At 41.3% G+C, this 25,493-nt stretch overlaps 1 protein-coding gene across 1 annotated transcript; it reads right to left on the bottom strand.

Annotated features, from left to right (window-relative positions):
• Positions 1 to 362: 362 nt before the first annotated feature.
• On the bottom strand, positions 363 to 21,658 carry TRA2B (transformer 2 beta homolog). Its single transcript, XM_087739766.1, has 9 exons — positions 21,549 to 21,658; positions 14,490 to 14,623; positions 10,239 to 10,401; positions 9,171 to 9,359; positions 7,648 to 7,763; positions 6,362 to 6,445; positions 2,483 to 2,545; positions 1,629 to 1,702; positions 363 to 762 (listed from the first exon to the last, which is right to left on the bottom strand). The coding sequence occupies exons 1-9, from the start codon at positions 21,582 to 21,584 to the stop codon at positions 752 to 754; spliced, it is 870 nt and encodes a 289-aa protein (XP_087595892.1). The 5' UTR covers positions 21,585 to 21,658; the 3' UTR covers positions 363 to 751.
• Between the last annotated feature and the right edge of the window lie 3,835 nt (positions 21,659 to 25,493).

Raw genomic sequence — 25,493 nt, 5'->3', positions numbered from 1 at the left:
CTGAAGCCCTCTCCTTATGCAAAGGTCTACATGTTACAGGTGATAATCCGCTAACAGCTCACCCACCTCGAAGCTCAACAGCATTACCAGGAGCTTATTACAAGTCTTGCTCCACGCGTACAGTGCTGCCAAATGATGTTTCTTGCTCCTGCTGCTGTACAATTTGCACACAGACTTCTCTCCACACCGGGTTTACATACCTCAAGGCATTGCATTTAGAGAACGACTATGCAGCAATGCAAAATTAGGGTGAATTTTACTTCTGGGCTTTAAACATTATTCCGGAATACATAGCATAAGCATTGTTGTCTCTTTTCAACCCGTAACTTATACTTGGCAAAAGTAAGTAGGAAAAGAAAAAACAAACTTCTTTTTATTTTATTTTTCACTTTTTGAAAGCATTGTACACAGGTTTTGATCTTCAGAATACCTTGGAATCAGTAGAAAAAACTAACTGAACAGTTCATCTTTACAATAGAAACCTTTCAGGAGTCAAAATTGAGACTAAAAAAATACATGCAAAACATACTCCTTTCAAAACACAACTTGAAACAAAGCACCAAACTACACAAATATGCAGAATGAAACAGCATGTAACATCACAGAAGTAGTCTTCATAAAAGGTGTAAAAGTCACCTATTCACTAGGCACTGTTGACTTGTTTAAACAGAAGAGACAATAAAAATATTGTCCACAAACTTGCAATTTCAACTCAAAGGCTGTAGCTAGAAATTCCTCTACATGTCATGCTTTAATAGCGACCTGAAAGAAAAAACAAAATATATACACTATTAGACTTCCAAGGATTGACAGATTTTTTTTAAGATTTCTAAATTCACTGCCACTCCTCAAATCTGCATCGAATTCAAGAGCCTTATGATTTGTCTATGACAAAGTCCAGCAGTCAGTACAGTTCTGCCAGTAAGTTCCTTTGTGTAGAAAACCCCCAACTCCCGTCACATGCCCAGGGCTGATGTTTCAGTGCACAATGAGAATTCACACTGTCACTGTGCTTCCGTACCTATCAGTAAAAGCAGTTACACTTGTTTTCATTTGGATGCAAAGGGTAAGCATGAGAACACAACCCATTCATTCACTCTGTATCCGTTACAAAGGGAATATGCTAGGAATGCTATTGTGTTTTATTAAATTTCTGCCATCAAAATGCAGCTTTATCTTCCATGCAAATAAGCAATTCAGAAAAAAGCACTATTTGGACCTCAGATGAAGTTAACCTCCTCTTTAACAAGTTATGTCAGGAAATTTAGTTTCAGTGTTAGAACGTGCAAGACTTGGGAATTCAGCCTTGCTGTCCTAGAGGTAACCAACCTGTCAGCATACTACAAAATCCTGTTTTAACAGGGTTTCAGAGAAAGAAATGGTACCTCAGCCTTTTTAACAAGCTGTATTACCTAGTTTATTTTTTTGTAAACTAAAGATTTGCGCTGTCCTCAAGGTTGCCAGTTGCTCAATGAAACATTAAAGGGAATTGTGGTGCAGAAAAAAAAAAAAAAAACCAACACAAAAACCACAATGTAGTTGAATAGTCTTTATGGATGCAAAACCTCAAAAGAAGTTCAGGCAAAGTGGAAATTTGCTTTCGATATGCGAACTCTAAGACTACTTACGAGGTGAATAGGATCGAGATCTGGATCGAGATCTGTAGCCCCCTCGGCTGTAATATGGGGATGGTGATCTCCTCCTGTGAAAGAGGGCAACAGAAACAATCCCTTCGTTAAAGCCTGTGGCAGATGAGTGGCAGCAGCTTTATGTGTATACCTCTAACCTGATCCTGGTACCAAGAGTGTACTTGGGAAAGCTAACGAGCACATAAAGAGCTGATCAACATTTCTACTGGGTTACAAAGCAAAGATGTGAGTTTCCTTAATACTCTTTATTACCGGGTCAGAGTAACACTGCTTTGGACTAATAAAAGAAATATAAGCTCTCTCGCATTCACAATTTGACTACGTGCGGTTTGAGAGTTTCAAGCCAAGAGCATCCCAAACAAGCAGTGTAAGCCAAATCACACCTTAACTTTTAATCTAAATTATTTGTTTCAAGATGAAGAGTTATTTGAAGAGCAGTCACTGCTACCACCAACCCCATCCCCAAACCAGGCACTCCCAAGTTTTGCGTTTCCTTACCTAGTTCCACTAATCTCCTAATTAAAAAAAAAAAATAAATAAAAAAAATCCCCAAACATTCAGGACATTAACTTCTTGGCATAAATCACAAGTTTTTCCTGTGCAAAGCTGCACTAACCTGTCCCTATACTAACCTCACCCCTTCACACAGCAATGAGGGAACCTTTGAAATGAATTGCACTGCTCACTGAAGAACTGCAAGTACTCAGCATCCACCCGGTTTCTGTTAATGTGTTTAAAGATCTCCTAGACTTGATTCATAGAATACTAAAAAAAATACCATGTATAAGAATGTTTCCACTGTTGACCAGACACCAAAAGCTTTCCTGTCATACCTGTAGAACTGATCCCTGTCTTGAACAGCTCTCCATCCTCCTCCTCCACCACCGCCACCTCCTCTGTGAATACGAAAGCAGAATGACTTTTGAAAATTTTAAAAATAAACAAAAAGTTCACTGTACAAGCAAAAAGCATCATCAAGCATAAGAAAATGACGTTAAGACAAGAAAACATTGGTTCCTATGCTGGATAATGCTAAATTACTTCACTATATTCATTTTTATGTGTTCCTGGAATGATCTGGCTAAACGTGGTGTCAAGCAACAGTTAAAAAGGACTCATGTTCCAGGCTGACCAATATTGTATTTTACGATGTCATACTCTCCAACGAGCGGCAATTTAAGATCGGTACATAGCCTTCGCTTCTAAGACCCTTTCTATTCTCAGATACTTACCTACTCAACACAAGCAATTTTACTTATTTTTTTAAAGTAGCAAGATCAACTCACTGTCCTGAGGAAAAAAGTTGATTCCAAGGTGGAGGCAGAGGAAAAAAACCACCACGCCCTTACGTTTTAACACCTCACCATCATGTTTAAACACGGGCATTTAAGAACTGTGGTACAACTTCTCCTTACATAGAAGCTGCCTAGAACTTAAACAATACATTATAGTATTTAACAATATTAAGTGGTTGGGCTGGTACCTCCACAGATTTAGATACAGCAAAGCATTACCAAGAGGAGGCTAAATCAAGTTTGGATTATGGAACAGTCACTGCCACAGATGTCTCACAGCAGCTCAAAAAGGCTGTAAATCATATGAAGGACAAAGAACCCCCAAAACACAACACCACACTTTGAATCAGCAGGTCTCCTTTTTTAATTTTTTTTTTTTTTTTTTAAAGTCGTCTCCACTTGCTAGCTAGCCAGTGTGCAAGTTGGGGTTTTTTAAGGTTATTCTTCACTTTACAGAGACTTTTCCAGACAAGATTCAGCATCCCACAGCAATGAGGAGAAATTAAAGTTTTAACATGACAATTCCCATCTGAAATTGTATTTCCCTTAAGACTTCACTGTGCAGAGGGCAAGGAAGGGGAAAAATGCAAAGTAATTGTTACCAATTGATTTTCTAGGGTGGAGCACTAACTAGTATGCAATGCTCTACCGCATCTTTAACAACTTTAACTTTCCCTTCCTCAAGGAAGTACTCATGACATACACAACACTATTCTTCTCTCCCTCAAATGACCAATATCTGCAAGTAAGAAAGTAGGTATCTAACCTGGGCAGACCATGGTATTTTTAAAGTAGCCACACACAAACCATTTGTGGCTTACTTTCACCCTTCCAGTATCTGCTATGAAAAGACATTATAAAGGTTCTGCAGTGAGCTTTAAAACACTGGAGTGGGGTTTTTGTTGTTGTGGGTTTTTTTGTTTGTTTAAGATAGGATATGGAAATCACCCCTTGCTGGAATTGTCCACATTCTGAGTATCTCCACCCCAAAGCCCTAGTTCACAACAGACACAGGATGGGAGAGCATGTAGGAAGACTGCCTCGAAGAACTGGGCCAAAGCACAGCCATGAATTCTGATACGCTACATTCAGACTAGTACACACTATGTAGTCCATCTTCTCACATCACTTCTCACTAGTCTGCTCTTCCTCATCTAATGCATGTACTCTTCTTTATGTAGAGTCACTATCACAGTCTGCAACTATTCTCACTAGCATGCACCCAGAACTGATGTAATTACAACTTCTAATAACAGTTTACAAACATCTGAGCTGCTGTTCACTATCAGGAATGAAAAAGGTAACACTGCAAGCACTGAAGACTTAGGGTCATGCCATAATCTAAACAAAGAATAGATTACATTTTAAGAACATGCAAACAACAAACAACAGATTTCAAGGACAACCAGTAAACCCTGACTGACCCTTTATGAACAAAAAGGAAATTTGTACTATGAAGTGCAAGAAGAAATACTGATAGTGTAAAACTCTACCAAACACTGCATAGCCCCACATCTTTTGCTGGTCCTTATATGCCTTTGCCATTTTGGTAGGCTTACATCAGAACCCCATAAAAAAAATGGAAGGTGGGAGAAGCAAGCTAGAAGCACCACTTAGCAGACTGCTTAGTAGGCTACATTGCAAGTCTTTTCTGTTCCCCAACACTTTGGCGAGATGCTTCAGTTAATTTACCTGCTAGACTTCAGTTCATTATTTTTAGTTCATTAAATGAGATGAGGCTATGTTAACCATCCCAAGCAAGTTTTTCTACCTTGTGCTCTGAAACAAACTGGAAGTTTGGTCAAAGAACCGCTTTTGGGTCACATCTACCTCCTATGAAAGCCTACATAGAAGTGCTGGCAAGATGAAGCCCATACAAGATTGGTTCTTGTATGCCCAGTATCAACTTCAGATTTCAGCTGCTACAGCTCTCCAAAGGGTTCAAGCCACTGATGTTTCAAGAAAAGGGATTGTTAGAGGCAGAGAAATACCCTAATGACTGCTTCCCAGAAATGTAAGCAGAACACTTCTGTCTTGGGTTCACTGTGATGCTGTAGAGCACCTTGATCCCCTCCCTGTCCACAGGAGCATTCAAGCACTGTAGAAGCAAGGCACCCGATTTAAGTGACAACAACAAGGCAGGGAGGGGAGAAACAGATTGGAAGGAATGCCAACAGCTCGGGAAGGAAAAACAGTGGCTGAAAGTAGTAGGAGGGGAAGGAGGAGACAGCTGCCCTCAGTCACTGACAATGACTATACAGCTATCAATAGAAGTATAGAGATGACATTTTATTCTACACCTAGAAATCAACAGAAGAGTACACTGAAAGCTAAGATCACAGCATTTATTATTTCCTTTCTCTTTGAGCTATAATGTGATAATGCAATTTGAATTCATGTATTTTCATGAATACATGGTTGCCATCAGGGAACAATCATAGATCCACTCATCGCTGATGCAGTTAAGCTTTGCAAACCACTTAGGAAGTACTACTATAGAATTCTGCAACTACAGCAACGTTTGGTAATTGCAGACAGAAAAGACGACTCTCATCTTGTGCCCAACTTAACAGTGTCCCAGAAATTGTAAGGATTTCACAGGGAACAAGTCTTGTTGGCAGTCTTAATGGAAAAATGCAGAAGACAAACTTGCTCTATCACTAAAACCAATTGCATACCAGACATGTTTTCAACAGATTTTGTATCAACTTCACTAGCCCTCTGAAAATGTATATTGCCACCTGAATATTCACCTCTTTCAGCTAACTACTATGCTGTTGAACGCAGAAGTTTAGACTGAAGACAGACAGAAATAAGAGGTGTGAGTCCTTCAAGTGAAACACACACATCCAACCTGACAGAGTATGTTAAAAAAAGGCTTTTAAAGGCAAATGTCTAACACAGAACAGGTAATGTTCCAATCCCTGATTCTTTATTTTTGGCAGCGTTTGAGGTGCTGTAATTATTAGTAGGGGATACTGGCAACCACTGAAACTTACCACTTTTTGTCTACTACATTATACTCAAATGTAAACTGGCACTATAATACCAACTCAAATATTAGATCTGCACCTGTATTCCCACCATTTCAACGCTAACAGATGAACCAGCAAAAGATTCTTTTAAAATGAGAGTTCAGAGAACACACTTTTTCAAAACTTAATGCAGATTAAAAAACATCATGGATTAACTCATGCCACAGGTTAAACATCACAAAGTATTTCTCAATCTGACCAATCCAATTTGTACTGAGCAGTCATTTTGATAAAGATTTCATAGTAAGATTCCAGAATGACAGCAAGTGCAAACGTATTTTGGCACGTCTATGTAGGACGAACTGCTTAACTTATGTAGGTAGAAACGCAGCTGAGAAAGCATAGTTTAAAAAGCAGTTGAATATTACAAACATTGCCTCACCTGTACGATCTGCTGTAATAGTCACGATCATCATACCCTCTATCATACCCTCTGTCATAGTAATCTCGTCGTCGTGAGCTGCCACTACAAGTAGTGAAAGAGAATTACATTTCATAAAATATAAAACATTAATATTGTTTGCAGTGCTTTTCGGTAGGTGTACAGTCAGTCAAGTATACACCATTTTAACTGGGTTATATTACTACTTCACACCTCACAGCTGAAATGATTGTGAGCACTCCTGCTTTCCTATCAGTGCAGATGGGAACAGAACTACTGAAATAATTGCTTTTTAAAACTCTTGAACTTTAAGACTGCTACTTTTCTACTTGGTCTGAAACCTCTTAACCTTTTGATATCACAGGCACATGAGAAATTCCATTCTGTGACAACTCTTCATTCACTTTTAACTCTCAGAAAGCTCCTTTTGGAAGAACTTTACCCCTAAAAAACATAACCTGCAGTCTCAACACAACATCAAGTACATAACCACCAGTACCATAAGCTGAAAGTCTTGGAAAACAATTGGGAAATTACTTGGGAAAACAATTTACATTCTCGGCAACTTTAAGTCCAGTGTACTCTGCGGATGGGGCAAACTGCGCCACACAGCTGCTCAACTAGTATTTGTTAGTTCACTCTTGAAAACTTGAGCTTGCAGAAGACATTACTATTTGAAGGTGCATAGGACAACAACTTAAAATAATTTAGAAATTGTCAAAAAAATTTGAAGACTTATTTAAATGTTTAGATAGCTCATGTCTGGGCTGCATAACTAAGGAACACAGGTTTCTGCTCACTGTAATCCAGGCTGACCCTAGATCAGTCACAAGTGCTACATAAATTAACCGCTCCTATCTAAAGAGCTGGAAAGATACACATTACTACTGATGGCTGTCCACATGCAGTCTTTTTTTTTTTTTAAAGAAGGCTCTTCAGAATTTTAATCAGTTAAGTTTTTTAGTTTTCAGAAGCTTTGCCAGATAACATCAGCATTAGCATAGTTCTTGTTAAGGAGACTTCAAAAAAAAAATTTAATTAGGCATCAACACTGATTTTTGTATTTTAGTTTCTAGTACTGAAACATCCACATACTGTACAGCACACAAGTCAGAAGCAAGGGAACAGCTTTCAGAACAGTGCATTAATGCAAAAGCCTGATAAACTAGGAAAAACACACAGAATCAGGTCTCTTAGAGGGGACACAGAACAGTTTTTAACAAAACACAAGACAATTAATCCTATCCTGTACTGGTTTGGAAAAAAACCCCACACAGGTAACTTACTAAGTGGGTCTTCCCATATAGATTCCAGGGGTAGGTGTGTGAGGTCTTTTTGTTATGGAGAAGTCTACCCGGATCCTTCTTCCATCCAGCTCCATTCCATTGGCACGTTCCTTTGCCTAAGCAGGGTGATAAAATACAATTAGCTGTAAGTATGAACTTTATTACCAACACAAGTTTCTAACCAGTGCTTCAAGTATTAAGAGAAGTCCTAAAATAGCTCAGTTAGGACGCACGTCCAAGTTTGTCTTATGCTTTATACGTAACACTGTACCTAAACTCTAAGACGTTCTAGGCCAGCTGGATATAAGCTTCAGTAACCACTTAAAATGTGACTAATACTGCATAAAAAGCCTAAACAGAACATAATTTAACAATTGTTTCAGTACCCTTATTTCTAACATGATAAAGAGGAACCTTTGAGCATGCTTATGTAGGGAGACACAACTGCTCTAACATGCAACATGAAGCAATGCATTTAGAAGTTAACAGAACAGCACCGTTAAGTTTTTCTTCCTCCAGCACATTCTGAAAACCTACCATAACCTTGAATATAGTAATATCTGAATCGTAAGTAAATGTGAAGTAAAAAAACTAAAACCATTGTTTTTTTCTGCCAAGTAGCGGGACCCATATCCAAAGCTCCAACCTAACATGGAAGTCTTCATGCCAAATTTGGAAAAGACGACACTAGAGACTAAGTACTGGAATTTATGCAGAGTATAAGCCTAGTTACAGCCCATAAGCACACTGCTCTCCAAAGGCTGCCCTGAGTATAGAATTCTATACCTGGCAAGTATAGAATTCCCTGTTTGTTCTGTAGCCCTTGTAAGCACAAATCTCAATTTGTTACAGTATTGACACTGCTTCAATTTACTGAATCCCTTAGGGCTTCCTATGGACATTTGCAGGGACCAGGAAGTCACTGTACATTTGCCCGGCCTTTTATTTTCTGAAAAGAGTCCCCCCCCTCCCCTTTCAGACTGAAGCACTGTAAGTCAGCAGAATGCATGTTAGTGCTCCTACAGAACTCTGAAATGGCTGTCTGGGCCACTCTGAACATGCCTATTATTAAATATAAGATCACATGCGGAGTTAGGAAGGAGCTCTCATAATCAAAACAAGACAGCCTGTGTTTCTATTTTGTTTTCTTGTTGGCATAGTCTGCACTAGGGCTAGCCCGAAGTTTGCTTTTGTGAATTACACAACAGCACAGCCTGCACAGGGACCAGTATTCATGCCTCTCTACTCTCTCCTCTGGTATACAGTAGGTATCTTTTGAGCTAAGACTGACATTTATTATGAAGTGCCAAGTATTTTTTTAGGCGCTGGGAAGGCAGGGAAGAGAAGATACTATGGACTAGCTTGCATTATGATTATTTCATATAGTCAAAAGGAATTAAAGCTTCCTATAGCATTTTAAAGGTCAACCAGCAAGTCTCCCCAGGCTATATCCTGTTACAGAGTATACATCACAGCAACTGAGAACACAGCAAACATGCCATACATTCTGTACCGCAACCTACTTCCTTAGCATCCTCAACATTTTCGAAGTACACAAATGCAAATCCTCTTGAACGCCGAGACTGCTGATCATACACAATGGAAACATCAGCAATTGGACCATACTTGGAGAAAACTTCTCTCAGATCTCTTTCTGTGGTGTACAGACTCAATCCAAACACGCCAAGACAACAATTTGGGTCAGGATTTGCCTAAAGAAAGGGACAGATAAATAGGTGTTAGAATAAAATTGCTTGTATTTGCAGTACAAGGTATTTCAAAGTTGTAACTGTCAGAGCTTCAAGCCAAAACAACAACAAAAAGATAAAAGATACTGCTGAGGTTCAGGTTGGGTTAACTTGCTAATGGACACTATTACAATCAAGCCTACAGATACACAAGCATCCTTTCATAAAAATACTTTGCATTTCTCAGGGTACTGTACAAACTACAGTTACAGCACATAATAAGTACTATATGTAAAAAGTTTTCCCTCCAAAGGCTAGCTGATGACTGTTGGAATGTGGACAGATATATACACACACAGAGGCCTGCATCACATCTTCATTTGTGTTAGTTATCACTTCCCCCCCCCCCCGCTTTAACATGAACCACACCATAGTCAGCCACCTGAGCCTGTAAAGCAGCTAAAAGCAAGCTGGTTTGCATGCTCCTTTCATAAAGACACCATCAAAACAGCTTTTAATGAAATGTGTTAGTTTTCCAGGCCTTCTAATCAACAAAAGCACAAATGTTTCCCCCTCCTAATTCTACCCCCATCCTTCACTGCACACATTCACTCATTTATTACAGCAGGTATAGTGACAACAGCCTGCACTGCTAGCACTTCTAAAGGCATCTGTTAAAAAGCAGACAAACAAACAAGACACCCTCAACCCACAATCCTAAGCAAACTTAAGAAGATCCATGGTTTATCAAAAGCCAAATGGCAATTAATCTCAACAATATCTTTTAAATGGACCTGAGTGGGAAGCAGAATGTTTTTCTGGAAAACCCCAATTAACTGATTGAGTGATTTCAAGATGTATTCAGGACTATGTATGAGTCATCTACTTCCATAACAGACATACCCTGTTTCCAATATGACGTCTGCGAGTAGACATGGGTGAATGGCTGTGACTGTGTCGTCGCCGATAATCCCGACTGTAAGACCTACTTCTGGATCTCCTATGAGAGCGGGAACGAGAGCGTGATCTTGTGTAGTGTCTACGGGAACTCCTCCTTGATCTAGATCTGAGGAAAAAAAAAAAAAGAAAAAGGTACAGTGTTGGGTTTGCTTGGTTTTCTTTAACCCTTCAAAAACACATCAGATATTCACAAACAAAAAGCCCAAATAACCATTTTCTAAAAACCTGCAGTACCACACGATTCAGCTATAATGAATTTAGTCACTACTCTCAAGGACTGTGCACTAAAATCTTTAGAATTAGATTACTGTAGATGCTCTCAGAGCACTTGTACTGCAGAACAGGAACCTCAACTTCCATTTTAGTTAGCTTTTAATTCCCCAATAGCTTTTAACTTTCTCTAACAAGGCTATCTTGGTTTGACACAGTATATGCTTAGAATATTCACAGCAATTACAGTAGGATTTAAGTAAAAATGGCTGGGGTGGTTTTCTTTTAAAGACTTAACAGAAAAAAGAAACAGGAGTAAATATGACTGCACACAAAGCATGCACAATTGCAGAGGTGCACGCTTCCAATTATTCTAGCACTCTGAATAATGCTGCTTTCAGTGACACTGAAAAGCAAATACAATTTTTACACAGTGCATAATTACAAGCACAGAAGTCTGGCGAATGCCTCTGAAACAGAGCTTAACATGATTGAAGAAATTACACAGTATTAGGACTATTTACCTTCTCGTATTTCAACAGTTATTTAACATTAGCTGTTCATGAATGTTTACATGTTCACACTTCAAGCGTATTTAGGCAAAGGTGCAACTGCTCACTAATTTCAGCCTAGGCCTCCTCAGAACAGTTCCAGAAATGTTTTCTGACAGCACTAGGTCCACGGAGATGAGGTCCTGAAACACTTCAAATCTTTCTACTAAACCCTCAGCCCTCACAACACAGACAATCTTAGTTGAAAGGCTGGACAGGCACTTAAACTGGAATATTATGCCTGAGCTTGGCCTGCTGATGGCAGTCACTGAACAATCTGCATTCCACAAAACTACAAAGAAAATCACTGCAAGGCTAAGAAGTGCAATAAACAGTTTAATATTCAAAGGCTCTTAGGCATAAATTGTTAATCTTCAGAGTCTTGTTTGTGTCTTAAATCTCCTTCCTCTAGCTTGTGGAAGCCAAGGTAGTTAAGTACTGACTGAGACCATAAGCTACCATCATCGCACAACCATGTTTCACAGTAACACCACCACTACGCTGGCATGAATGAAGCTCTTAACCTGAACCCGTTTTTACTCCTGAGCATTTAACAGCTTCTTCCACAGTCAGGGTTTATCACTAGGTAAGTTCGCCAGACAGCCAAACTGCAGGATATACACTCTGTATATTACAGGCCTCCTTTAAAAAATGTCTTTAACCTTGTCAGAAGTGAGCCTGTCTTCCTCAACTTGAAGCATGTATACACGTCCAGGGGAAATTACTTCAGTGTGTCCCATTACAACACTTCCAACTATGTATTTATAAAGAATAAATTATTCTTGGCACAGAAAGTTTAAAAAAAAAAAGAGAGAGAGACAACTTCCCTGAGGCAGGGAAGACAGTAAAGAAAGACAGAAATAATAATAAAAAGAAGTTCAATACATGCATACAGCCACATTTCAGCCACTGACATAGAAAAAAAAATGAAGACAAACACAGAACTAATGTTCCAGGTAACAGAATGCACCTATTGCACTGAACAAGAGCTGGACACTTCTAAACCAGGCAATCCATTATGTGAGAGAACAAGGCTTATTTTAAATAGGCACTGCTTATATTGCTGCCTTAAATGTCATACTGCCATTAATCTTCTTTGTTGCAAACCCACCACAGCTGAAAATCCTATTCCTTCGTTAAGAATTGTTTAGACTTCACAGAGTCAGCCAAAGATGACAAGCTTGCTATGCTGCTGCTGAAAACTTCAATAAAAGCAGATTTTAAAATCAAGTATATCCACACCCCAACTGATAAATACACCAGGACACAAATTTGTTCCCAAATCAAAGTTTAATTTATAAAGCTGTTAACTCAAAAATACATTTGCAACAGAAATTACGAAGAAATAAAGAAGTTCTCACAAGGTTATTTCTCTGGTGAGAGCCAGAGTTAGATGACCTGCATGTGATCACATTCAAATGTGACGGCACTGAAAATAGATGTAAGCACATTGGTTCTAAATATGTGCCTTGACACAAATCTGCGCAGATCTGCTAATGAACACACTAACTCTGCAATATACTTCCAGTATTTCCAGCCATAGGCATTTTCAAGACAGCTGTTAAATGCTCAGGAAGCCGTAGTAGTCATAAGCTTCTACTTTTGTTCATCAAAAAGTAGAAAGTCAGTTGACAGGGTATTATTTAAAGGGTGATTTCTTGTAAATCATTTGCCAGGTCTCTCGTAAATTCTAGATCTTGTATTTGCTTCTTCCAGCATTTTATACAATTTGTGATTCCATTCTTACACAATATTATGGTTATTCTGCAAGTGAGAAACACAGTGCTTTAAAGAGTGTGGAATCCCTAGGGGTTATGGATTAAGGTGCAGAAGGACATGCTAGGCTGGGTCCTGACTTGCTTGGTATTTTAAAATTAAAAGGTCCCCCAGAGGTGGTGTGCAGTCTCCATCCTCTGAGATTTTCAAAAGCCAACTGGATAAGGCCCCGAGAATATGGTCTGAGCCCAGAGCTGTCTCTGCCTTGAGCAGGGTTTTGGACTGGACCTTTCCTGCCCAAGCTGTCCTATGAATCTCTCACTACTAGCAATTTCAGAGGTCACTCCAATTTCATACTCTATAAAGCGGTATTACTCTACCAAGTACTTATTCATTTAATTTGACATATTTGTTCTTGCACTAAAGGGTTTGCCAAGTGCCTGATTTGACACTTGTGACTGTGCCTGAAGAACAGAAAAAACAAGCCCATTTCTCTGCTGTCAAAATTTCCCAGGTATGTTCCTTCTCACAAAAGCCTTTCAAACTGATCACTTTGATCTTGCAAGGAGACCTAAACACGGTATCTGATAGTGTTTTCCATCATGAGCTAGTAGCACATCATCTTCCAGTTGTCATCCTTCTTCCAGCCTGACCCCCAAGCTTTGGCAAGCCTAACTCATTGCGTGTACACATAAAAAGTATATTGTGAACAGCTGAACTGGAAACCCCACTGCTGAAATCCACTTTTTGTAATCTGAACACTTACAAATGAGTAAAGGAACTATCAACAAATTCATTTCCACAGTCAGCACTCAGTCATCTAGACTCATAAGAAAACATCATCATTCACCCATTTATAGGTTTTGTTGCCTCTCTATTCACTCTCTGTATGTACCTCTTGCATGATATACCTGGTAAAGCCAATGTAAAGTGGCTAGCAGTGACATTCATAGTCTTATACTTAGACTATCAGCATATTTTATGTCTCAGTTATGTCTGTTAGCAGTTTTAATAGGGATTCTGTCACTGTGCACAGCTTGTTTAGCAGATGAGTATAAGGATAGGTAATACAGTGCAGAAGACATTTTCGTAGTGTACATTTGCCTTGCCACATAACAAATACAATAAGCAAGCTACTTTCTCCACAACTTTTTTTGAGCACTTGGGAAGCTGTCTTATCTTTAAAGCTTTCCAGCCTGTTAATTTTCAAATTAAATTAACATATATTTAAAAGGTCAGACAGAAGTCTGTTGAAATTCACATTTATCTCTACTGCTCCTTTTTCATGGAATATACCGTTAACTACTCCAGAAACATCATTGCTTCCAGCGAGAAAATGTTATACATTAATGTGATCTAAAATGGAAACTCTGCTGATGCACAGATTTCTTTTAATGCACAGAAAAACTACCATCTAGAGTTCCTAATGCTTCATGCTCAGAAACTAGCCGTTATTCTAAGACTTGCCACCTCCAAACTCTATCAGTAGAGATACAAGCCTATGTAGCCAACTACCGCTTAGAAAAAGCTGCAAAAAGATCCAACTTGATAGTTTATCTTTTCAAATCCTGAAACCACACGTGCTCCTTTGTATTCCATGTCCACAGATCACCAGTTATCTCTGGAAACAGAACTGGGCTACCTTGGACTTCAGTTCACCTCGGACATAATCATCTGACTTGCGAAGAGGAGGAAGAGGTAAAAGAAAGAAACTCACCTGGATTCAGACCTGGATCTAGATTTTGACCTGGAACGCCTGGAATCCTCCTTAGATCGAGATCTTGCAGGGGTGTGTCTCCCCGACTTGCCAGACCCATGAGCACTTCCGCTTCTGGAAGCAGAACGGGATTCCTGCACGCAGATATTGAAAGCCTAATTTGTACACAATTTCTCGTTTACCTAAGGTCTGTAAACAAGCTCCAGTGAAATAAATGGTAAAAATTCATATCTATGTGTCCGGGCAGTTGGCATTAGAACTGCCTAGATTTTTAAGAAGTTTTTTTTTTTTTTTTTTTTTCCCTGGTAGACACTTCTTTACCCTGCATATACTTTTGCTATTAAACAGATAATGCATGCATGTTTAGCAAAATATACAGGGACACATAAACAGACTAGTAATTACTTAGCGTAGTGCTTTCAGATTCCAGATTACTTCTTATCTTAACTTCATTTTTATTCCTTTTCTTCATTCTTCCGTTTCAAATTCTGACTTCTTTCATCTTCCCCACTTCACACAAATTGCTCAATATTCTACAAGTGGGACTTCTGGTCTGATAATTAGCATGCATTCACTTTCTTTTTTTTCAAATTTCAGCTTCACTTATTCCTGAGCTTCAAATAATTCTCATTTATAAAACTTGTCAAATGGCGACTTCCGCATTTTCCTTCTTCAACATTAACCTTAATAGAAAAAGAACAGGATGAAGAATATTTAAGAACTCCAGGATAAAATCTAGTGCCAAAACTGAAACTAGAAAAAAAAATGTTTTGTGGACTTTTACTATATATGCAGTTCAAGAATTGAATCTACCAAATGCCTTACTATTTTATAAACAGGTTCAGTCAATTCAGTTTAACTTAGTACTAAGCAACTGAATTCGCTATTTATGCCTATATTTAATAGCAAATGCACAATGGATCAACTGAGTATCTACTAATGAATTCTAGCATTAGGAAACTCAATACTTTGCACTGTCAGCCACATACTTAGACAAAATCAACGAGAAGTAACTTAAGTAAAGTCCCTACTGCGGCCAGAGACAACTAACTGATGTGCTTTTTGAATGCATAAAGCACGCCACTGCTGGTCCTTCAATGACTTAAATTATATTACTTTTTGGGATATTCTTGCAGTTTAGAAGGCCTAGTTTGAAGGTTTATGAGCACGCTCACACCTACTCTGCCTGCACAAGTGTGATGACATATGCAGGCTTCATGCTTCCAAGTAAATAATAATTTTCCACCAACCGAAAATGCAATTCTGTGCATAACACTCAAACACTGTTCTGGAATAATACCCCACCTACTCTGCTATTTACTTGTAATCTTCTTTGGTAATGACATAACCTAATTAGCATTTTCAACTTTTTTTTTAATCAGTATAATGCTTAACTTCAGTCACATGGCTTAAACACTTTGAACACACCAGAAGGTATTATTTAGTTGAAGATATTAGAGAAAATTTAGAATTCAGCAGAATTCTATTTTTTCTTAAAAACAAACAATTCTAAATTTGTGTCAATTCTGATCCAGAATGCTCCCTAACGACACCTGAGTACCAGATTTTTCTCAAAAATCACTTGTTTTATCTTTGTAACATCCGTTAAACCTGAACACTCAACTTAATGGGCATTCTGTACTAAGCATTCAGAAAGTCATTTGCTACACCAAAATTTAATTGTGCTTAAACCACTTCTGTACAACTTAAAACAAAGTTTAGCTATTTACAGTTGCCTACCATACAATATTGCGGGACAGGACACAACTTGCAGGATAAAGCAGATTTTCAATTAATACCAAGAGCAACAAAAATAAAGCAGTTAATTAAAGCTATATTCTTCTCTGGCAAAGTGTTTAAGGAAGTGTTCTAAACTACAGCCATCTCAAACTAACCCTGCAAAGGTCAGTGCCAATATTGAGAACTAATTTAAGTTACAAATAACAAATTTAAGCTAAACCCATGACTACCTTCAAAAGAAAACAACGCATGGAGATGAGCTCTGAGTTAATGTATTAATTTAGCCAGAAGAAGTCTTCTATTCTCTTAAAAAAGAGCTGGACAAAGCAAGAGTGAAGAAAGGATAAAAAAAACTAAGGCTGTTCTTCATTTGAGGAAAAATACTTCCATTCACAAAACATAACACTCTTGACAGATTCAGGCTAGACAGAAGGAGCCATGTCCAAATACAGGTGGTCTAATACCGAAACGGACACAAGAAATGCATGATGGGATGGAAGCAGCAGGGAGGATCTTGCCCATGAACATACCCCATACCCTTTTTTAGAGTTTTTAGAAGTCAATAAGCTTTGAAGAAATCAGTAGAGATGGTATTAGCATAAGCAAATGACTGATGTCTTCATATATGTGATACATTTTTTTCAGATGATCTTTGCTATATTAAGTTTTATGTGGATACTGGACACCTAGGATCTGAGAAGAAACTTAGGAAGAAAAAAACCTTAAGACAATTGTATATCTAAATCAAAGTTAAACAGCTGGTGTAATTTCATCTAGCTCCTTTGGACTTTACAACATTTTCCAGTTTTTAAACATCCACATTTTGTTTCCAGATCATCCTTCTTCAAAACCTAAAGGTTTCTTCAATCCACCACAATTTACAAGATTTTGCAACTTCTTTATTACTTCCAGCCTCAAAGGAATTCATTGCACCTCACCTGCTCCGGGTATTACCAAGACTGGTAATAACCCCTAATATTTCGAAGTTGCTACCCTCCCCACTTCAACCCCCAGGTAATCCTCCCTACCCAAAATTTCAAACACCAGGAGCCTGCAGCACTCCAAACCTACTCTTTACGCCCCATTATACCGACACTCATTGAGGGTTCACACAATCCACTCCCACAGCTCATTTAAATTGGAGAGTTGCTACTATCTGGTTTTGTTGTTCTTAATACGTTTTCTTTTTCTACTTTTTGCTCTTCCGCTTTGTGAATTTTAAGTTTTTTAAAAATGCCAAAGTAGGCTTCTGTCATGACATGTGGAAGAAGAGAGAAGAAGAAATAACCTTCTTTATCCTACTTATATTCAAACACTGCTGGTAAGTAGATCAAGACTGGTGTTCCCTATTAAATAACTACTTTTTTCTAACCTTGAATTTGTGAAGTGTAGCTTTTAAGAAACACCAGATCCCTTGATCTTTACCAACAGTTCTTCCCCTTCATCAGGCATTACTGGAATTCAGGTGGAAGCCCTGAAATCCAGGCTTGTGGTTTCCAAATTATTCTTTCCATACTTTAAGCATAGTAAAAAGAATGTTTAATACTGCGGGGATATTTTTAACACCTCAAAGCACATTCATAATGATGCATTACAGCCATCTACTCCATAAGCAGGGAATGTCACAACAGCAGGATTCTTTTGGGGGCAGCAGACAGAAATGTTTCCATGGACAGAAGCAGCTGTAAGGTATATAAGTGAGGACCATGTGTTCTTTGCACTTTAGAGATCAGGCTTTTTCCTCACAGGAATACAAGTTACAGATTTCAGCTACTTAACAATATAAGATAGTAAAAATAATTAGTATTTTTAAAATCCTAAATCCCTATAAACTTGTGTATTTCCACTTGCTTTCCCAAAGAAAGGTGCAGCCTCACATTACACATAAAATCTGCAGTCAGATTTATTCAGGGTGTAATTCTGCTCACTTCACATTCCTTCAATCTCTCTGCTACTGAATTTAGCAATTGATCCAACAGAAAAATAACAGCTTTTGCCTCTCTTGCCCCTGAAGCACACGATCTCCAGATCAGATCACTGCTGGGGAGGCTGGGAATCCACCCAGAGGGAAAGCAGGACAAGCCTTTTCCACAACAGTTTCCAAACTTCACCAAAAAGAAACAAGAATGTGTTTTGAAAAATCAAGCTAACAGACCACGAGCACAGAAGCCCAGCTTCCCCTCCCACCACTTCTGCCCCTCATGCTGACCCCATGGGCTCATTCAGTGCACCAAGCTTGCAGGAGGCTAATCCATCAGCAAAAAGCGATTGATTTTTCTGACAGCTTAGGGTACTGAATCAGCCCACCAAGAGGTCAGATCAAGTGCTAGCTGATGAAGGAGGAACACAGAGAATGACCTATCCATTTGGTGGCATCAAGCTATCAGATTGTTTCTAACCTTCTCAAACTGCTTCCTTAGACCTTCTTCCACAACTTAGTAATAAAATCAGCATTTTTGAAAATATATGTGTTAAGTACCGTGTAAGTAGATGTATAAATTGAGCATTTATACATTCAATTTACTCAAAAAAAAGAACAAAAAACCTGACTACCATATAAACAGTTTCTGATCAGACACATACCAAGTGATCACTATCAGTATTAAGCAATGCACCTCACTCACTATTTTTTCCTTTAACTAGCCTTCTTTCCACCCTTCCATGCCTGAATCACATGCACTTCAGTGAGCACAATTTCAATGAATGAAAACAAAATAGAAGTGACTTAGAAAAACATGGCAATTATTACAGCATACTGACAGTATTTGAAGTATATCCCAGTATTTGAAGTATTGGTAGCATTTAATAATTTATAGTCTCTTCAGTTAAAAAAAAAAAGTTTCCAGAGTTCCATCCCACTACGGAGCGTAAGATGTAAAAGAGAATTTGACTGGGGATCTTTTTTTCTTCTTTTGTTTTTATTTTGTTTTTTTAAACTGTGACATAAGCCAGTTTAAGTCTGTGTTGCTGCTGAAATAACAAGTCCCATTACTTGCAAAAGCACCTGGTATTCCTTCTTCATCCCCAATGCTGACATTAGGACTCATGGCTACACAGTCAAGTCAAGCCTGCAAACCAGTGCAGCTGGAAACGGAATCAGAAAAAAAAAAATTCAGCTGATTTAATTCCCAGATCTGACTGTCTATACAAACACCAGTACAAGGGAGAAAGCAGGAACACATTTTCAGGAGCACAATTCTTGTTGGCAGCATGGACTTGGAACAGCTTAACAGACAGTTGTAAAGTCATAGACTAGATTATTTATCCCAACACTGTTTCTACTCTGCAGAGACTTCAGCGCTTCCAGCTTGAAAAAGCAGAAAGCCATTGACTCAGTAAAATACAAGCCTTAAGTAAGTAAAAAATATCATAAATAACACTGGCAATAGCACTAGCAGAGCCACTCCCTGATCTAGTCTGAAATAGCAGGCTTGTAGCTCCATGGTTTTATCTTTTAGTTTTACAAACATGTACACTGCATACAACTTACCTATTTACAATTCACAAAAGTTCAGACATTACTCATTTTAAGCCTTGGTGAAGACTGCCTGCACACGATGTACGTTTTGGTTTTTTTTGTTTTAAAAGTACAGAAAAGATAAAATAGAAAAGCAGGTCTGACAGCAATTGCTGTCCTATCATACCCTGCACAATTATGTTTCACAAAGACTCTGCTATAAAGGTTTTAACATTTCCACTCATTCTGATTGAAAATACAATGCAGGTTACCCTGGCAAACTTTTACTAAAGTTAGGCTATCATCTTAAATCAGTTTTCAGTCTGACTTGCACAATGGCAATTAAATCAACTTAAAAAACGAACACACAGAAATCTACCTTGAGCAAGTCAGAAGTAATACTCCCTCACTAAAAATATACCAGTCGTAAGAGTGACATGAAGACATCAATGATAAGATAATGCTGGGGGTGGTATGAGTCTATTCTTTAATCCCTGTCTTTCAGTGTTCATTTCCATCTAGCATTTTTAGCTTCCTGGAGACCAAATTTTTATAACTTTACCTACCTTGAAGTAGAAACACTCATACTATTAAAGCTTACTATAGTGAATCTGAATAAGAAAAGACCATATTCAAAGACAGACACTACAATAGACTGCAATTTTGTGCTCAGAATTATGACATTCTCTTTAATTTTTTTTGCCACCTCCAGCAAAGGTTTAGAATTTAAACTACTTATCACCTCCAGAATTCCCTCTGATGCTGCAGTAAGTTAAAGTTACACTGCTGTTGAAAAAACCCCACAACACAGTATTGACCCCTGCGCTGCACTTGTCTGTTGCAGTAAAAATTAAAGATCTCAAAGGAAAACAAGACTGATTCACTACAGAGAAACCAACTATAGGTAACCTGTATTGCAAATATACATCACAAAGGTGAAGCTTAGCAAGTCATCCACTGCGATATTAGTAGAATTCCATCCAGACAGTAACATCTTGAAGTAACTATGCAGTTTAAGAGAACATCTATTGCAGGTTTCACAAAGCAAGGACGTTGCCCTAGCACCGTGCGCATTCAGTCTGAGGTTTAACCCTTCGACTATTGCCATCACATTTAAATTAAATTAGAGACCAAGCCACAGGGATGCAAGGCTGCAACTACACCAAGAAGCAGAGTTAATATTTTACAAGCAAGCGCGAGGAGCGGCAAATCGGAGCTCCATTTAGAAAGTAATTCACCAAAAGTGAACTGCAATGCACCTTTGGAGGAGTGTAACAAAGGCTCAGACTACTACCGGCTCGGGATTTCCCTTCCCTACCCAGCCGTTACCTAACAGGGCTGGGGGACGGAGGACGAGGCGCCGCGGCACCAGCCGCCGCGCTGGGAGCTGGCAGCGGCCGCCCGGCCCCGCCACGGTCCGTGCCCCGCTCCACGCTCGGGGCAGGGCCGAGGCAGCCCCGCCGGGGACAGAGGCGCCGGCGGGGGCGTAGCGGCAGGGCCCGGGACACGCAGCCCCGCCGCCCTTCTCGGCCATTTTGTCCCTCTCCGGCGCGCCCGGTCACCAGCCCAAGATGGCGCCGGGCAGACTCACCATGGAGCGCGCCGGCGGGCGGGCAGCTAGAGCGTCCCCGCCGCGCGCCCCCACCGCCTTCCCAGCCGTGCCAGCCGCCATCTTCCCCCCGCCAAGCCCCGGCCCCGCCGGGCCTCCCGCGCCTCCGCCGGGGCCTCCTCACCCGCCGCACCACGGCGGCCCCTCCCGCGGCGGCGGGGACACAGGGGCGGCCGCGCCGCCCGGAGAGGAGCGGAGGAGGGTGGGGTGGAGGGGGCCCGGCCGGGCAGCGCACTCAGGCTCCGTGTATTACCCGCTCGCCGTAGTTCTGCTCCCCGCTGTCGCTCATCGTCCCGCCGCACCGCTCCCCGCCACCGCCGCGCCGACCCGACCGTCCCCGGCGCCACCGCTCTCCGCAGAGGAAGTGACGCGCCCCGCGCGCGCGCCAGGCCCCGCCCCCGCGCTGCCGGCCGTGAGGCGCCAGGCCGCGCCCCCTCCGCCCGGGAAGGTGAAGTCTCCGCCCCCCGGCCGCCGGCCCTGAGGTGAGGCCCCGCCCACCGCCGTCAGGTGAGGCCGCGGCACTTGGCGGCCGTCGCCTGCCCGCGCCGGGCTGGGGAGCTGCTCGGTGCCGGGGGGGGTCACAGCCCTGACGAGCGACCCCTTCAGAGCCAGCTCCAGTGCCGGGTGGAGATGGTCCGGCCCGCCCGGCCGGGGGAGGCTGCGGCCAAGGCCAGGATCTCCTCTTTTCCTCCGCCGGCCGCGGGGGCCGTGGAAACCGTTTAAAAAAAATCACTGTGATTGCAAGGGGCTCTCTTGGAGGAGATGCCCAAGAGTTTTAAAGCGTTAGTGTCGTGCAGGGTGGGCTTGACGATTGGGATATTTCTAAAATACCCACGTGAGGGCAGCATAGCATCGCTGAATAGTCAGCTTTGCTCGGTCCTTGAGCCGTTCCTTCATAAGACACGTACCGCTGCGCCTGCGAGGAGCGACACAAACACCTTTTTCTCCATCACCGACAATCCGGTTGTGACCGACTGTTGTCACACGTATTTGTTTTATTTCACCCTGGCGAGACGAGCAGCACGAGTAAAGCACCATCATCCCCAGAGGGTCAAGGCGCCTCCGTCTGTGCAGGTATTAAGCAAGGACACCCAAATGGGAGCGGACCGCCATGACTTGAAATACACCCCTTCAGTTTAAGCAAAATACTGACTTATTCAGCGCTCTGGAAACGGTGGCACTGTGCGAGGGCTGAAGTCTGGAGACAGAAGGAGTTATCGCACCCGGTCAGCACATCCCAGTGCACCAGTTACCCCGCACACTGCCGCTGAAGGATGCGATCCCGCTCCATGACTGCTCCCATAATCATCTGACACACCAGCAGCAATTATTTTTCTTCACTTAAATGCATTTTCTGTATAGTGAGAGTTGGGATAATGCTCTGCACACCTCTGCATTTAAACGAGCAGCGAGGCAGAGAGCAGTACCTCTTTTAACTGTGGATTTTTTGCTGCTGAGGTTATTCACAGCGCCATTTGCCACACATACTTAAAAGGCGGCAGCAATGTGCTTGAGCAGTAAAACTGAAAACGCCAGACAGGAGGCTGGCAACAAACTGCAAAGTGAAGACAGCAATTTGACTGACAGCTTTAAACGTCGGTGAGCTCTGCTGTGTGGCCAGCAAGTCCGGCACTGCAGATTTCCAGGTGATGACTGCTGAAACGCCCAGCGGGGACTCCAGCTCCATTTCTATTAGCTTTGACACTCATGAGAAGAGACAAGCTGGAGGCTGCTTGGCTGCCTGCCTTCTCCCTCCCAGCCCCAGAACACAAAGATGAAAGCCCCAGAACCAAAGAGGAAGGTCAACAGTATTTTTGCAACTTTCGCTGATTTAAAGATACTGCAGCTTTTTTTAATGCCACTTTTCAATGGTTTCATCTCAATGCTTTGCTGGCGTTATAGCACAGTTAGTGATACACTGCGCTGTACGAAGTCATAAGCAAGGGTGCAAGGATGTAGTTACAGAAAGCACCACTGTGTTTTGAATCACTGAGAACTCAAGCTCAGGAAAATCAGTTTTCCCTACATGCTGCTTGTAGCAGAACAGGGAGAAGGAGCATCCTGTACCGAAGAGAGAGACATCTCACGCGAGCTATCACAGCTGGCTAATATTCAGGAGCCTGACACTGAAGTTCTGGGTTGTCTTTAGAAACCATAACACCCAAAATGTGCAGCAGGGAGTTTTGACTGAATGCACCTGAACTCTACAGGGAATCTCCTTTGGTTTGCTTTTGGTGCAGAAAGTTTACTGGCCATTTGTTTTCCAGCCCTTGGTCTATAGTTATAAAGGTAGGCAGTCCTCAACCCTCAGAGAGGGTCCTGTGACTGTAAAAGCCAAATCTCTGGCCACACCACCTGCTGCAGAACCCGGCATTGACCCTCAGGGTCTGCCCACCCCTCCTCAAGCTCTTTGTCTTCACCAGTGGGACCAAGGAGACACCACCAGGGATAAATCAGCTGTCCCAGTGGCGGCAAGGACCCCAACGCTCCTGAAAATGCTCTGAGCAGGAGAACAGGGCACAAAGGAAAAGGGACAGCTGATCTGAGAGCGCTCTGATCCTTTCTATTCACATTTAAACTTGGTCAACCAAGAGCTACCTAAGCAAACCTACCTTTTGGCAAACATCTGAGCCCACTGTTCTCAGCCTCTGCGACTGTGACGCCAATATGTGAGATGATCCCAAGGAGATTATCTCCCTGCTCCCAGATGCACCCAAAGATGCAGCCCTTCCTTTCCTTTTGCGTGGGGAGCACAACTGGATTTAAGAGATGTTTTCTGGTTTGCTTAGGCCATTTCCAGCTTGCATTTCTACGATGTGAACATGCATTTGTGGGACTCCTGACCATGTTCTCCACAGCCATATTCCTGTCAGATTTTATAAAAACCACTTATGCAGTTAAAGTAGCAGTCTCACGCATGCTATGTCATCTTCAGGTGCAACTCATTCCTCAGAAGAGATCCCTCCAAATCTACAAACAGCTCAGGTCGTGCGCTTTGGTTTCAGAGCATGCTTAGAGATGACTTGAGTTCAAGCAGTGACTGTCCTCTCTGTGCTCATTTCCATCTGCTCTTTCAGCAGCAAGGTGAGCTGGTGCTCAGGGAAAAAGGTTATTCTTAGCAGGATCGGTTCTCCGATCCCCTTCTGGCTAAGAGCTGCACAAGTGCTTGCTCTGGCACAGTTCTGGGTAGCACACAGCCAGGAAGAAGGGGTGCAGTGAGGTGGTGGTGGGAGCTCACACCCACGCTGCCACTGAAAAGCTGTTTGAGAAACTGGACCATCACCCTTGGCAGCAGAGCCATCTAACTCCCATTCACTAATTATTTTTGTGCTGGCTCGCTCCCTAATGTGGTTTCTGTGCGCTCTAGTAAGCGCGTTGGCGTGCTATGCAGGGCGGTGCGGGGGCAAGAAGAGGCGGAGGGGGAGCGGGGAGCTGTCAGGTTGGCTCTGCAGCTGCAGACATGTTGGAATCAGAGTGCGCTGCTGAAAAAAAAATCTTTTCATAACTTTCAAAAGTGCGGATTTTTTCACAGGCTGCAATTCAGTAAGCAAATGCCAAAGAATTAGCAACCCCTGAGTGAGCATCACTATTTGCCTTTTACATCATAAAGATCTATTTGTCAAAATAATAATTTCTCCTCGTCTTGCATTACTCGTGGGAGGGGATTTTTCCTTTACTCGAATTATATATGATATCTGTTAGTCATTCAAAGGCGGTTCATTGCTCTTGCTCAGCAGCGTTAAAGAGCACAGGACAAAAACCTTTCATTTTCGACATGCTTTACAAGAGCTATTGCATTTGTACTGTGCCCAGCGTGTACAAATTCCATTAGCACATAATTCACTAACTTGGTACGACAGCTGATCAGGAACAGAAAAATACTGATAAAGCCATATCAAATATATCAGGTGACCTTCATTCCATCAATCCTGAAAAGAAACTGTGTTGGTGGATTTATTAAAAAATATTCAAATGTACTTGAAATCAGGAATTTCAGGAACTTCCACCTTTGTTTCTATATTTTTCCTTTGTCTATTATCTGTTGAAAAAAACCCGGAAAATATTAACACCAAAAAGTCAAACTCGATTAGCACGGCTATGGCTAAGACAAACAGCAGCAGTCCAAACAGCGCTGAGTCCACCTTACTGCAGCAGCTGTGCGACCTGTGGATGGACTTTAGCACTTTGCCCAGCTGGG

This window comes from Nipponia nippon, unplaced genomic scaffold (assembly GCF_047370975.1).
Source record: "Nipponia nippon isolate SJK-2023a ecotype South Korea unplaced genomic scaffold, ASM4737097v1 scaffold_7, whole genome shotgun sequence".
Taxonomy (NCBI): domain Eukaryota; kingdom Metazoa; phylum Chordata; class Aves; order Pelecaniformes; family Threskiornithidae; genus Nipponia; species Nipponia nippon.
Note: the sequence above shows the minus strand (reverse complement) of the source record. Positions and strands in the feature narration are given on the sequence as shown.